Below are 14,602 nucleotides of genomic sequence, written 5' to 3'. Positions count from 1 at the left end.
GCATCAAAATACATCCTCTTGGGCTAAAACTTGAAAAAACACTTGTAAACTTGTATAACCTCATAAATTGAAAGGCATTTCGCAAAATCAAGCCCAAAAGCAAGTGAATTCTTCCAAAGTAATACTTGAATTGTGTGTATATATAATATGCATGTATTAATTCATGTTCTACACTTTGAAAAGATGATCAATTAAAGTCAAATGATGTGAAATGAGACCAATTTCCTAAACCATGTTAGAATGAACACACGCATGTAAGAATTCTTGAAAATTAAACTAAAAATGTAAGAAAATATACATGCATGCAAGGTATGACTTAAATTCCTTCATTTCTAGCTCAATTCTCAAGTTTAAACACTTTAATCCCTAGAATTCTTACACTAATGTCATGAATACAAACTTTAAGAATATAGTTCTTACCTAGAGTTCTCAATTCTTTGAATTTTAGGAGTTTCTTGCTCAATTCTTCCTATTTCCTTCAATTGCCTAGCAATCCCTTTCTTTTCTCTTCCTTTAGCCTCAAACACTTCCTCTCCATCTCTTCTCACGTTTTGTGTCAAAGAAAATGAATGTAGGTGTAATGTTGAAAGTCTTAAATCAAATAGGCCTTATATAGGCTTAATTAGAGAAACTTAATTAAGTTAATCTAAGCATTGATAATTATTTTATTCTAATTATTTGGTTCCAAATCGAATTTCAATTAAACCTACCATAAATTTCTAAAAATTCTAAATAACACGTAAACGAAGTCAATTTCGTGATCGGATGCCGATAAGACCCTCAATTCGTATATTGAATCAAAAATACAAACAGATATTTTTATGTCAAACAGATATAAGCACATATAACACAATACACATGCAATTAATGTAAAATTCTCTCTTAATTAATTATTAGGCATTCATCATCATGGTTTAACAGTTAATCACAGGTTGGGGTTGTTACATTGTGACACTGAACTAGAAATACCAAATTCTTATTTTGGTCCACTTCTGCTAAATTTAGCAACTTTTTGGTTTAAACTTATCAGATCCATACAACAATTGTAGCAATGAAGTCATTTATTAGCTCTGTTCGTTACAATTTCATACTTAATATTGTTTGCAACGTCAAATCTGAACCTGGAAGATCATAAATTTGTTTAGATTAACTACATTCAGCGTTTAATTTGGAGACATAAACTAGATATGGCTTTGATTCGGTTGGATGCGTCGAAACAGTGCTATGCAACGAGCAGTCTTGTAGTTGGTTGTTGTGGAGAGAGAAATGATTGTTGGGGAGAGATCTAAACCCTAGAGAGAGAATAGAGAGAGGATAGAGTAGAGAGAATGAGAGTGTGGGTGTGATATATGAGTATGGGAGTGAGGGACTTTAGGCTACAAAAAAAAATATTATGGATCTCTCCCTTTACTAAAAGTTAGAGAGGGATGGAGACTAAATATCGCAATTGAATTTTACCCAATAATATATATATGTCGTTTTTTTTTTTTTTTCATATCTCCACAAAATTCATTTGTATATATAAATACTAAAATTACAATTTTTTTTTACTTGTGCAATGCATGAAAATCACTAAAAATATTAGGTGATAAATCCAATTTGAATATATTATATTAGTGAGTAATTTGATTATAATTTATTTTTCACAATAATTATAATATTGTGTTTTTTGAGCAATTTCATATGACTTTTGTAATTGACATAATCATAGTTATTGATATAGATATAAATCATAACTATTGAGGTAGATTTTGTCAATTTTTGATGTGTAACCTTATTAAGTTATTCAAAAAAAATTCTGACATAGCACAGCTTAAAAAAATTTGTTTTGGAGAGGCAATTGTAATTAGTATAATTGACAATATCCTATAAATAACACATTTAGCAAATTACCAATTTATGCAACAAATGAAGGGAGAGTATGTGTGTATATCCATCCTATTTCCCTTTTGCAAAGATTTTTTCCCGAATTGTGTTTTGTTAAAAAACAAAGTGAAAATTCCACCATTCTATTTTTTTATTTTTATTTTTATTTTTTTATTATCTAATCAACTGAATTCAATTTTCTAAAACTATTTCATATACATATTAGACATATATTTAGGAACTTCAAAATTAATTTAATCATTTTTAAGCAAGTTGAAGGTTAGTGAAGATATTTTTATATTTAATTAGTGAAATTTTATTATATGAATATTTTTATTTACTCAATATAGAATTGAATTTTTGAATTTTTTTTCATATGCACCTTAGAAACATATTTAGGAATGTCAATAGATATTTATTGTACTGATTTTTAGAACAAGTTAAGTTTTTTTTAATTACTTTTGAGTCTTGTTTATTTGATGTTTATATTTAAAAATAATAAATTTGATATGGAAAATTAGAAGTTGGGATCATTGTAGTGGGAGTGATGGACTTTCACTAACCAAACAAACAACATTCTGAAATTTTAATGTGTTAAGTTGGATAATTAAATTTCACCAGTGTATTTTTTTCTTCAAAATTTTATAGTTAACATGGATTTTTTTGTTATTTATCTTTCGAAGAGGATTTAAAAAATACAAAATTTACAAAAATAAACATCTATCTAAAAATTACACAATTTTAAACTTAAAAAATTAATTAAAAATATTTTCATAAATAAATTACAGATTGTGTGCTCCTTAGATCTATGTCCTTGTAGAAACAAAACTTATATAAACTTATCATTTTGATAATAAAACCTTATAAGGAGGGTCTTATAACCAAAGTTCTCATATATGAAAGATTAATAGTGTGTTTGGTTGAGGGATTTGGGGAGAGATTTGAAAAGGAAAAGGGAAAAGGTGTGTGAAATTATGTGAAATATATATATATTTTATTCATATTTCACCTACCTTTTCCATTTCCTCCCTTTCCAAATCCCTCCTCAAATCCCCTAATCAAACACAGCATAAAAGTCAGCCATTTATGATTTTTCTCCTATTCTCTCTTATATGAAATTTTTTTGTATGTTAATAGAGTATCACGTAACACTATTTTTTTTCAATCACAAATGTATATATTTTATTACTTTTCAAACATCTAATATAAATATAGTAGATTCTACCATCAAAACTAATTACAATAAAAAAAATTTATCACATGATATATATATCCTATCCTTATATAAAAACTACTCCTCTTATACACATTTTTTGTACCATGCACAATTGCCTATAAGTTAAACTTTGTAGTCCCACATGGGCGGAGCTAAATGGTGTTTAGGGGGTCCAATTCAACCCACTCATTAATTTTTTTTAAAAAAAATAAATTGTATTATGTAAATTTTTTAGGAAACATTTATAATTGACGCTATTAAAATTGTTAAAAATAAATATGATGGTGTTAAAATGTTTTGCGAACAAAATTTATATAAAAAAAATTATCCGAAATATAATTTTGAATTACAAGGGTAATGGTGACTATTTTGATTGAAAATGAAAGATAATAATAAGTCATGTAATTCTATATAAAATTTTACTTGTACATCGTTACTTTTTTTTTAATCTTTTTTTTAAATATGAAGTTTTAAATGTTTATAATTTTTCTTTTAATATTTTAACACGAAGGCTTATTAAATATTTTTTTTTTCACTCTCTCTTCTCAACCGATTATAAATTAGTGTCTTAATTCAAATTAAGACACTGAATCACACTACTAAATCAAATTTCTAATTATGTTTATTAGGACTGCAAATGAATAGAACCGTTTGCGAACAGACTCGAACTTAGTTCAATAAGTACTCGTTCGAACTCGGTTTGTTAAATTATTATTATTATTATTTTGTGTTCGTGTTCGAACTTGTTCTTTCTTAGTAAACAAATCCAAATATATTAAAACTTGGCTCATTAGCTGGCTTATTTAATATTTATTATTAATATATTAATAATGTAAAAATATGTATAAAAAATAAGATAAATATATTATTTATATATTTAAAAAATGTAAACGTAAATAATAGTTAATGATAGATAATACATTTATATAATAGTGGTAGTAGATATTATTAGTTTAGTAAAATATTAACTTTTCTTTTAGTATGTTTGTATATATAATTGTATAATCAAAGTTTCAATTGTAACTTTAGTCTCATACGCATGAATTTAATTTTTTTTTAATCTCGTTAAAACACGTGAACAAGTTTAAACTCGGGTCAAGTCTAAGTCAATTCGGCTCAAGTTCAGTTCGTTAAATTTTTGTTGCGCTCGAGTTCAAACTCGAATTTATTAAAATCTTAATAATAAATCCACACATACTAAAATTCAGCTTGACTCAACTTGTTTACTACCTACGCTACATATCACCAAAAAAGTATAGCTCACATAGACAATGACATCCTTCTAACCCATTTTTCTCATTGAACTTTGAAATAAGCGTAATAATGAGCTACAAAAAACTTTGGAAAATTTGGCCAAAACCCCTCCATTAGACCCTTATTTAGTGAAAAGAACAACCCATTTATTTTTCTTCATAAACTCTTTAAGGAAAAAACACATAATTGAGTAAAGACAAAGTAAAATATCATTTTTTTTTTCTTGGACAATATTGCTAGAGTAACATGTTATGTGAACCAAAGTAACATGTTACTGTTAAACAGAGTAACATGTTACTGTCAAACAGAATAACATGAACTTTTCAAGGAAAACTTTTTATGCGTGTTCTAAATGTATTAAAATTTTATTATGAGAAGGTTTTGACCAAATCCGCAAAAACTTTTATAAGGATATCCTAATTACACGGAGGCAACTTGACTCTATTTAGATTCTATCGCAAAAATTTTAATTGAACCGTTTGTCAATTTATATAAATATATATTAATAAATTATATTATAATTTTGTGTAAATTATACTCACTTTTCTTAAAATTTGAAAAAAAATATAGTTAGTTTTACAAATTTGACATAATTACAGCAATATTTTTTTTTATAAGGATAAAGTGATCAAAATTAATGTAAATAATAGATACATATATATATATATATATATAAAAGAGATAAATATACATTTTAGTAGGATAGACACGACAATATTATTTTTACATTTGTATGACTCACAAGTTGCTAATAAAAAGGATACAAGTGTTATATAAATTAAAATCTCGAAGAAATTTAGTATAATTATATAATAAAAAAAATATATGAGACTAATTATTTTTTTTAAACCTCAATAGAAATGAGTGTAATTTACCCTATAACTTTTATTAAAGATTTTTATATGTATGACAAAGAAAAAAATACATGTTGCTTTTACTTTCTTCGGTGGGAAAGATAAAGATATAAGATTATGGGAAATTTTATGAAAAGTGTGTACCATATGTATTTTGTTATGTGTTTTTGTAGTGTATATTACGTATTTTTATGATAAATATTACGTATTTTTTTGATAGGGATTACGACTATGTATAGTTCATAAATGAAATTATGTATTTTTATGTATTTTGTGGTATTGTTGAAATTTTATTATAAAACAATATTTATCTTAATTTCGTAAAATTAAAATTTTAATGGGTTTAAGGGTGGGGGAAGAAACTTTGGGTGGGGCGCTTATACAGTGGGGCTATTTTTACATGCACAAATTTGCCCCAATGACATTTATGGTATTAAAAAAAAAAAAGTCATATTTTGGTAAGAAATTCGGCACAACATTAACTACTTTCAAAAGATCTCTCAAGGACACATTATAAATAAGTGAGGCATAAGCAAATATATCTCGGCATCAAATAAACTAAAAGAAATAAAAAAGTCTTGCCATAAGGTGAACCAAAAACATTAGTAGTTGATATTGTCGAAGTTTGATTTTACTTCAATGAGATATTGAAGATATCAAAACAAAACTTTATCACTGTTGGTTTGCTACAATGGCAAGGCAACAAAAAGAAACACAGTTATGGGTTGTGCTAGCAATCTTCATTGCTATGACAACGACTGTATATACTGCTGATGATGACAACTTATTCCCACCATGGCTTCCGCATCCGCTTCGACCACTACCTCACCGTCCTCCCCATATCCTTCCACCTAAATCACCACTTCCTCCAAAATTCCCCTTGCCACCGATATTCCACAACTCACCTCCACCGTCGCCCCGTCCACCACCCCCGTCGCCACCACCTCCACCACCCCGGTCACCACCTCCTCCACCATCCCCACCTCCCCGGTCACCCCCACCACCACCACCACCGCAATCTCCGCCTCCTCCGCCACCCCGATCTCCGCCTCCACCACCACCCCGTTCACCGCCTCCTCCACCTCCCCTGTCTCCCCCTTCACCAACTCAATCACCACCACCTCCCCCACCTAAGTCTCCGCCTCCTCCTCCAACCCAATCACCACCACCTCCCCCACCCAAGTCTCCACCTCCTCCACCTCCTAGGTCTTCTCCGCCACCCTCGCCAACTCGATCTCTGCCTCCACCACCACCCGGATCACCACCTCCTCCACCACCCAAGTATCCTCCTCCACCACCACCTCGTTCGCCACCTCCTTCACCACCCAAGTATCCCCCCCCACCACCACCCCGATCACTACCTCCTCCACCACCCAAGTCTTCTCCTCCACCACCATCTCGTTCGCCACCACCTCCACCACCCAAGTCTCGTCCCCCACTACCACCCCGATCCCCACCACCTCCACCACCTCAGTCAACACCACCTCCTCCACCACCCAAGACTTCCCCCCCACCACCACCTCCTCCACCACCTCGTTCAACACCACCTCCACCACCTCGATCACCACCTCCTCCTCCACCTCCCAGGTCTTCTCCGCCACCCCCACCAACTCGATCTCCGCCTCCACCACCACCCCGATCAACACCACCTCCACCACCTCGATCACCACCTCCTCCACCACCCAAGTCTCAGTCTCCACCACCACCTCGTTCGCCACCTCCTCCACCACCCAAGTCTCCCCTACCACCACCACCCCGATCTCCACCTCCTCCACCAACTCGATCCCCACCTCCTTCACCACCCAAGTCCCCTCCTCCACCACCACCGCATTCGCCACCTCCTCTACCACCCAAGTCTCCCCCTCCACCACCACCTCGATCACCACCACCTTCTCCACCACCTCGGTCACCACCACCTCCTCCACCACCCAAGTCTCCACCTCCTCCACCTCCTAGGTCTTCTCCGTCACCCCCACTAACTCGATCTCCGCCTCCTCCACCTCGATCACCACCTCCTCCACCACCCAAGTTTCCCCCTCCACCACCACCCCGATCACCACCACCTCCTCCATCACCTTGGTCACCACCACCTCCACCACCTCCTTCACCACCCAAGTCTCCACCTCCTAGGTCTTCTCCGCCACCTCCACCAACTCGATCTCCGCTTCCACCATCACCCCGACCACCACCTCCTCCACCACCTCGGTCAACACCACCTCCACCACCTCGATCACCACCTCCTCCACCACCCAAGTCTCCTCCTCCACCACCACCTCATTCGCCACCTTCTCCACCACCCAAGTCTACCCTCCCACCACCACCCCGATCACCACCACCTCCACCACCACCTCGTTCACCACCTCCTCCACTACCCAAGTCTCCTCCCCCGCCACCACCTCGAGCTCGACCTCCTCCACCACCCCGGTCAACATCACCTCGATCACCACCTTCTCCACCACCACCTCGTTCGCCACCTCCTCCACCACCTCGGTCACCACCACCCAACTCTCCACCTCCTCCACCTCTTAGGTCTTCTCCGCCACCCCCACCAACTCGATCTTCGCCTCCTCCACCTCGATCACGACCTCCTCCACCACCCAAGTCTCTCCCTCAACCACCACCTCCTCCACCACCTCGGTCACCACCACCTCCACCACCTTCTCCACCACCCAAGTCTCCACCTCCTCCACCTCCTAGGTCTTCTCCGCCACCTCCACCAACTCGATCTCCACTTCCACCATCACCCCGACCACCACCTCCTCCACCACCTCGGTCAACACCACCTCCACCACCTCGATCACCACCTCCTCCACCACCCAAGTCTCCTCCTCCACCACCACCTCATTCGCCACCTCCTCCACCACCCAAGTCTACCCTCCCACCACCACCCCGACCACCACCTCCTCCACCACCACCTCGTTCACCACCTCCTCCACTACCCAAGTCTCCCCCCCCGCCACCACCCCGAGCTCGACCTCCTCCACCACCCCGTTCAACACCACCTCGATCACCACCTTCTCCACCACCACCTCGTTCGCCACCTCCTCCACCACCTCGGTCACCACCACCCAACTCTCCACTTCCTCCACCTCTTAGGTCTTCTCCGCCACCCCCACCAACTCGATCTTCGCCTCCTCTACCTCGATCACGACCTCCTCCACCACCCAAGTCTCTCCCTCAACCACCACCTCCTCCACCACCTCGGTCACCACCACCTCCACCACCTTCTCCACCACCCAAGTCTCCACCTCCTCCACCTCCTAGGTCTTCTCCGCCACCCCCACCAACTCGATCTCCGCCTCCACCACCACCACCTCGATCACCACCTCCTCCACCACCTCGGTCAACACCACCTCCACCACCTCGATCACCACCTCCTCCACCACCCAAGTCTCCACCTCCACCACCACCTTGCTCGCTACCTCCTCCACCACCCAAGTCTCCCCTCCCGCGACCACCCCGATATCCACCACCTCCACCACCTCAGTCAACTCATTAATAAAATAATACTTTTCTCTAACTCATTTTCTATATCAAAAGCACATGTGACTTGCATTGTTAAGCCACCACTCTAGGCTACTTCAGTCAATTGAGAACCAAATGCTACAGATGCTTTACGAGGAATAACTTAATTGAATAATTGTGGCAGTGAATCTTGCTTTACAATATGATACTATAGGAGTATCAATAATAACCTAAGTGAGTTATATAAATAAAGAGAAACAGTGTTGTACTTGTATGTTTTTGGAAACTTCATTAGTTGTTTAATAAATGCCTTTTTACATGCATGTTTTTACTACCAAGATAGAATTCAAGTATAAAATGAGATACAAATGATACAAGAATCGATAAGATTTTATTGAATTTGTTCGCGGGAATCACTTATCCATTTATTTTGGGTTTGATTCTGCGATCAATTTTTATATTACAAAATTTATTATATTTAATTTGGTATCTCAAAAAAAAAATTATGTTCTTCCCTAGCTCCTATCCAATCTTCCCATTCATTAGAGGGAAAAAAAAAAAGAGAAAAGTAATAAGCCTAGCACATAGTGCAGAAATCTCACACTGTTACATATATGTTGCATAGGGTTTTGACCCTCGACATGACTTTTGCCCTACATTCATGATGTAAAGATAAACTTGACAATTATTTAGTATTGTCAAAGTATGAATTCAATATGTTGATATAGTGCTCCTGATGTAATAAGGTTAGTATTAGTAGTGTGATAAGTAGAATTGATTTGACCTATCTTAGTAGCTTTGGAGGAAGACAATATTGACCCATCCATCTTTTATATGGTCTCATTAATTCGGAGTATCATGTTGTGGACACCTCATTTTTGATCGGCCTTAAGACTTGGGCGTTCCACCCAAAGCTCCAGATGAAGATACAAAAGGTCACTCCAACCAACAAGTAACTGATGGGGAAGAAAGTCAAACCCGCCCTATACCCATTTTGGCCAAATCATTTTCTAGACTCACAAACCTATTTTCAAAATTTTTTTAAGGCAATTTTTAATGACCTGAACCCGTCCCTAGTGGTTTGGATCATGATTGGTTAGTAATCATGAGATTACCTACAACCGCAGACAGAATACAATCATATTTAATAATAAGGGGGCCAAAAAGCAGAAAATAGATTAACAAATTTTTGTCCAATGAGCATGTGCATAAATGGCATAAACAAAAACTTCTCATAAATTAATAACTTACACTCATATATTCATAAAAAGATTCCATATGTCCAAGATCATACTTATGTCATTAACATACAAACACCAAACTTATATACAGGAGCAGTCGAGCATGACCCATAGAAGGAAACAAAAAATCAAAGGACAAAAGAAACAAAAGCCTCGCTTGTGAGACGGTCAGGATAGACTTCACAAAAACTCAGTATTCCTTCATAGGTTAACTAAGGCTGGGGCTAGACATTCTGTTGCTCACCTACACACACACACACACACACACACATATATATATATATATATATATATAAACAGAGTGAGCTAAAGCCCAGTGAATAATATCAGAGTAAAGGGGTTATGTGATTGAGTTCTAATAATTGACATAAGCATTTCTATATCATAAGCAATTCATAACTAAACGACCTAGGGTCCAATAGATAGCAAAACGACCTTGGGTCCAACGTATAACAGATGTACATAATGAAATTGATCATATCATAACAGAATGACCTCGGGTCCAATCATTTACAACTATATAATGACCATTCGGTCTATCTTGTCAGATATATGGAACAACCTTGGGTCCAATTCGGTTATACAAAATGACATTGGGTCCATTTCAGATATACAGAATGACCTTGGGTCCATTATATGCATTCGTGTCATATCAATCGCATTCATATATATCATATTGATCAGACAGATAGAAACTCATTCATATTTGCAAAATCATAAGTTTAGAAAACATATCACAGTTGGATATACAAAAAATAGAGTAATTATGAAAATATCTTTAGTAAGACATTACTCACAGTGACTCAGTTGTTGATTCGTTCTCGCGAATGATCATACACAATTCATCAATATACACATGTTGAATTATATTGCTTAACTGGATTGTTCTTTAACTTATTCAATTCTCTTAGGCTTCATTCTAACCCTTTAATTCATTTAGGATGTTCAATTCATGCCTAAGAATGCCTAAAAGGAAATGAGAATGCAAAAATGAGTAAAACATGGCTTTTCAAAACATGCTAAAATAGGACAGTTTGCTTGAGCTCACATTGGTTGCTCGAGCGGTCCGCTAGGTTTGAAAAAGTAATGGATGGTTCGAATCTAGGCTCAATGTTCGCTCAAGCCAAGGTGCAAAATAAAAGGCGGTCGCTCGAGCGGTGACTTTGTCGATCGAGCCAACTGCAAATGTTTGCAAAAATGCTGGATGCAAGGAATGTGCACTCGAGTGATAGATTGTTCATTCGAATGGTGAGGCAGAATTCTGGAAATTCCATAATAGAGTTGAGCTTCAAAGCTTGTATCCTCAAATCAACTTCTTTCATGGCTTGACAAAACCTTGAAAAACACTTAGAAATTCTTCCAAGAACATGAATACAAAAACCAATTTGCAAAATTAAAGCTCAAAACTTCAAGAATTCTTCAAAATGAAATCCAAATGTCCATGCTTGTTGATTTTAATTTCACATTCTATTCCAAAGCTTCAAAAAACATGAAATTCAACTTCAGAACCTTATGAATTATAAATCCATGTATGATACATCCTCTAATTTCAACATAGATGATATGAATCATGTTCAAACTTATGAAACTCTATCAAATTATGCATGCATGTATGAATTTACCTCAATTCTTCATTCTAAGCTCAATTCTTACATTTGAATAGATAATCCTCTTGAATTCACATATTTAACTCATGAATTAAGGTATAAACACTTACCTATAATCTTCAAGAACACTAATTCTAGCAAGAACTAGAGTTGTTCAACCAAATTCTCTAACCCTTAAGCAAAATTTTTCAAGTTTGAGCCTCTCTCTCTCTCTCTCTCTCTAAATGAACTCTTCATCTCTCTCTAAATGAACTCTCCCTCTCTCTCTAGAATATATCTCAGCAAAGTTTGAGCTCAAAAGATGAGTTGAGCTCATCACCAACAGAGATATACTAATTAGCTTAATTATCAGTAATGAAGGATTATGTAAATAATTAGGTTTAAGTTTAATTAATTAAAACTTAGTTTTTTTGAACTAAATCAAATTTTAATCAAAATTTCTAGTAGATTCTAAAAATTATGTCGATCATAATAAACTAACCAATTTTTGTTTCTGATGCAATTAAGGCTTTCAATTTTCAAATCATATCAGAAATCATAACAAATTTTCCTATGATCAATAGATATGTAGTCAAAACCACATTAATGACATAATTATCGTTCAAGTTCACACTTAGCACATAAGGATGGCAATTTGAACCCAGCCTGATAGGGACCTGGCCCCTCGACCCCGATTAGAATGTTCTTTTCCTGAAAAATACCCTCGATGGGCTGGGGACGGTATTCGAAAATGAATGCCCAACAAATTTTGGGCTGCGACGGTGATACGTTCCTTGGCCCTGTCCCCATCCACGTTTTCCCTGATGTAAAATTATTATTATACCCCTATATATATAAACCAAATCGTAAAATAGAGTTCACACTCACACAAACACAACTGAACGCCTCTTATCTCTCTCTCTCTCTCTCTCTAAATCCCTCCCATCACCGCCGATCTCCCTCCATCCGATGTCCTCCTCTCTCTTCTCCTCTACTGTCTTCCTCTCCCTCCTCCCATCACTGTTGATCTCACTCATCCTTCGCTGTCTTCGGTGACCAAGAGTTGTGGTTAGGGTTTTCGATCTTGGCGAAAGTGAACTCAGATCTGCAACGATCTGCAACCTTCATCCTCCTATAGATCTTTACTTACTCTGTTAGGGTTCGAACTTGATACCTCTTGTGCAATAGTGAAATCGATAGTTCTGAATCTCTGAGCTTAAGTGTGTGGTTGTCAATGGCGGATTCATATCAAAGGTGAAGGGAGAGAGGCCACCAACAACCTCCTCCTCGGCCACAACTGCGACTTGGACACCCACAACAGCCCTCAGGTTGTGTTTGTGTTTGTGTGTTAATCCATAAACATATGTAGAGTTCTTGTTAAAAGTTTGTGTGAGCTTTAGTTTCCGTTTGGGTGTTGACAAAATAGAGGGAAAGTAAAAGAAAATTTAAGAATCTTTTTTATTACCCAGATCGGGTTGGGAAAGGCTTTTTAATTTTTATGTCAACCATGTGATCTGGTCGATTTATTGCATCCATGTGATTATGATTTATATCAAATTCCATTAGCTTGTCATTTTGGGATTTGTATTCTGAGGTCTTTGACTTGAATTACATATTGTTTGTAAAAGCATATCAATTAAACCATTTAGAAAAGAGGCAAGCTGGTATTGTTGGTGTTGCTATTTTTTTTGTTTTTGGTTTCTTTTTTTTTGGCTAGTGAATGTTCGAGGTCGGGGAAACCCGATCCCTGTTAGGGAGCAGGGGCGGGGGTAGGGGTGGGAGCGGGGATAGGTTCCCCGTCGAGGATCGGGATCGGCGTCGGGGAAATTTTCACCATCAGGGATGGGGGATAGGAAGTGTGATCCCCGACCTTGCCCTGGCCCGTTGCCATCCCTATTAGCACATAACCACATGCACAATTAAGGAATTAAAAACATAATATGTGATGGGGTTGTCAAACAATTGGTACATTTTCATTCATTTTAGCAAATATAGGCAATGTGTTTTCGAAAATGTTTTGATTCGCTTTCCCAAAATAGATAGCTTAGAAAGCTGGAATGAATGGGAAAATATGGAAAACTTTTCAAGAAAACCAATCGGATAAGTTTTGCTTGGCCGGACATCTTTTCTGTGACGTGCCAAAATTTTTTGGCTTGTGGAAGTGTGCTCGGATCCTTTTTTACCCTACCAAACATTGTTCAGGCAACGCGTTGAACAATTTTGATACGTTGACGCGTCTTCGGCTATTTTTCAGCTCTATCGGGAAAATTTCTAAGGAGATACACTGGGCTACTCTATACCGATCGAATAAGTTTTGTTTGGCGCATGCTGTTTTGGCGTCTGCCAAATAGTTTTCTTGTGAGGTGTCCAAAGAATCCTAGAATATTCCATCCGGATCCATGGGATCTAGAGGCATATTCCAAGTCCCAAATGCTTATAAAATCACCTCTCATTTTAAGGGAAGGGGGTTCTAGATTTTCTAGAGTTAGGTAAAAAAAATTTAATCATTACTCCTAATCCTCTCTAATCAATACTTAAACCGTAAAAAGAGAGTCTGGTGAGAATTTTTGGACAACTTTCTACCTATCTTTGCTTGGATGGTTTGGAGTTAGAAGACATCTATTGATCAGAGGTAGCTTAGGTTAGAGCTTATGATCAACTTGAGCTCTTTCTCTGCTATTCAAGAGGTAATCCCTACTTCCATTTCAATTTCAAGTCTATCTCTACTCTTTTTCTTCTATTTTGGAGATTTGTTGGGATTGTTGGCTAGAATTGTTGCTAGCTTAGTTGATTTCTCTCTCTCTCCCCTCTTTCTGTACTTAGTGGAGGCTTGTATAGCGGCTGTGGCCAAGCCGACCCAAGCATGGTTTCCTTTATGAGAAGGGAAAGTTTCTTTCTTCCCGAACGTATCTTACATGGATTTAAGATGAGAATCTCCTTTCTCTCATTAGAGTTTTTCTCGGTCTTATCATTTTTGCTAGCTTTAATGATGGAAGCCCAGATATGGCTTCCTCTATGAGAATGGGTTGGATCTCCCCTTTTATCACCATTTCTCATGGATTTGGGTAGCTTATATTGATTTTGATGTATAAGAGGGAGAGACCCTCCCTATTCTCGCTG

General features: G+C 37.2%; 1 protein-coding gene across 1 annotated transcript; it reads left to right on the top strand.

Moving 5' to 3' along the window:
* Nucleotides 1–5,724: 5,724 nt before the first annotated feature.
* LOC145824680 (uncharacterized) lies at nt 5,725–8,978 on the top strand. The gene has a single exon (XM_082925060.1). The coding sequence runs from the start codon at nt 5,882–5,884 to the stop codon at nt 8,687–8,689; it is 2,808 nt and encodes a 935-aa protein (XP_082781186.1). The 5' UTR covers nt 5,725–5,881; the 3' UTR covers nt 8,690–8,978.
* The last annotated feature ends 5,624 nt before the right edge of the window (nt 8,979–14,602 follow it).

This window comes from Camellia sinensis, chromosome 4 (assembly GCF_055761805.1).
Source record: "Camellia sinensis isolate YWXY chromosome 4, ASM5576180v1, whole genome shotgun sequence".
Taxonomy (NCBI): Eukaryota; Viridiplantae; Streptophyta; class Magnoliopsida; order Ericales; family Theaceae; genus Camellia; species Camellia sinensis.
Note: the sequence above shows the minus strand (reverse complement) of the source record. Positions and strands in the feature narration are given on the sequence as shown.

Bases quoted from the DNA above. Each gene is read 5' to 3' on its own strand.
- LOC145824680 (XM_082925060.1), top strand. From the start codon at position 5,882: ATGGCAAGGCAACAAAAAGAAACACAGTTATGGGTTGTGCTAGCAATC.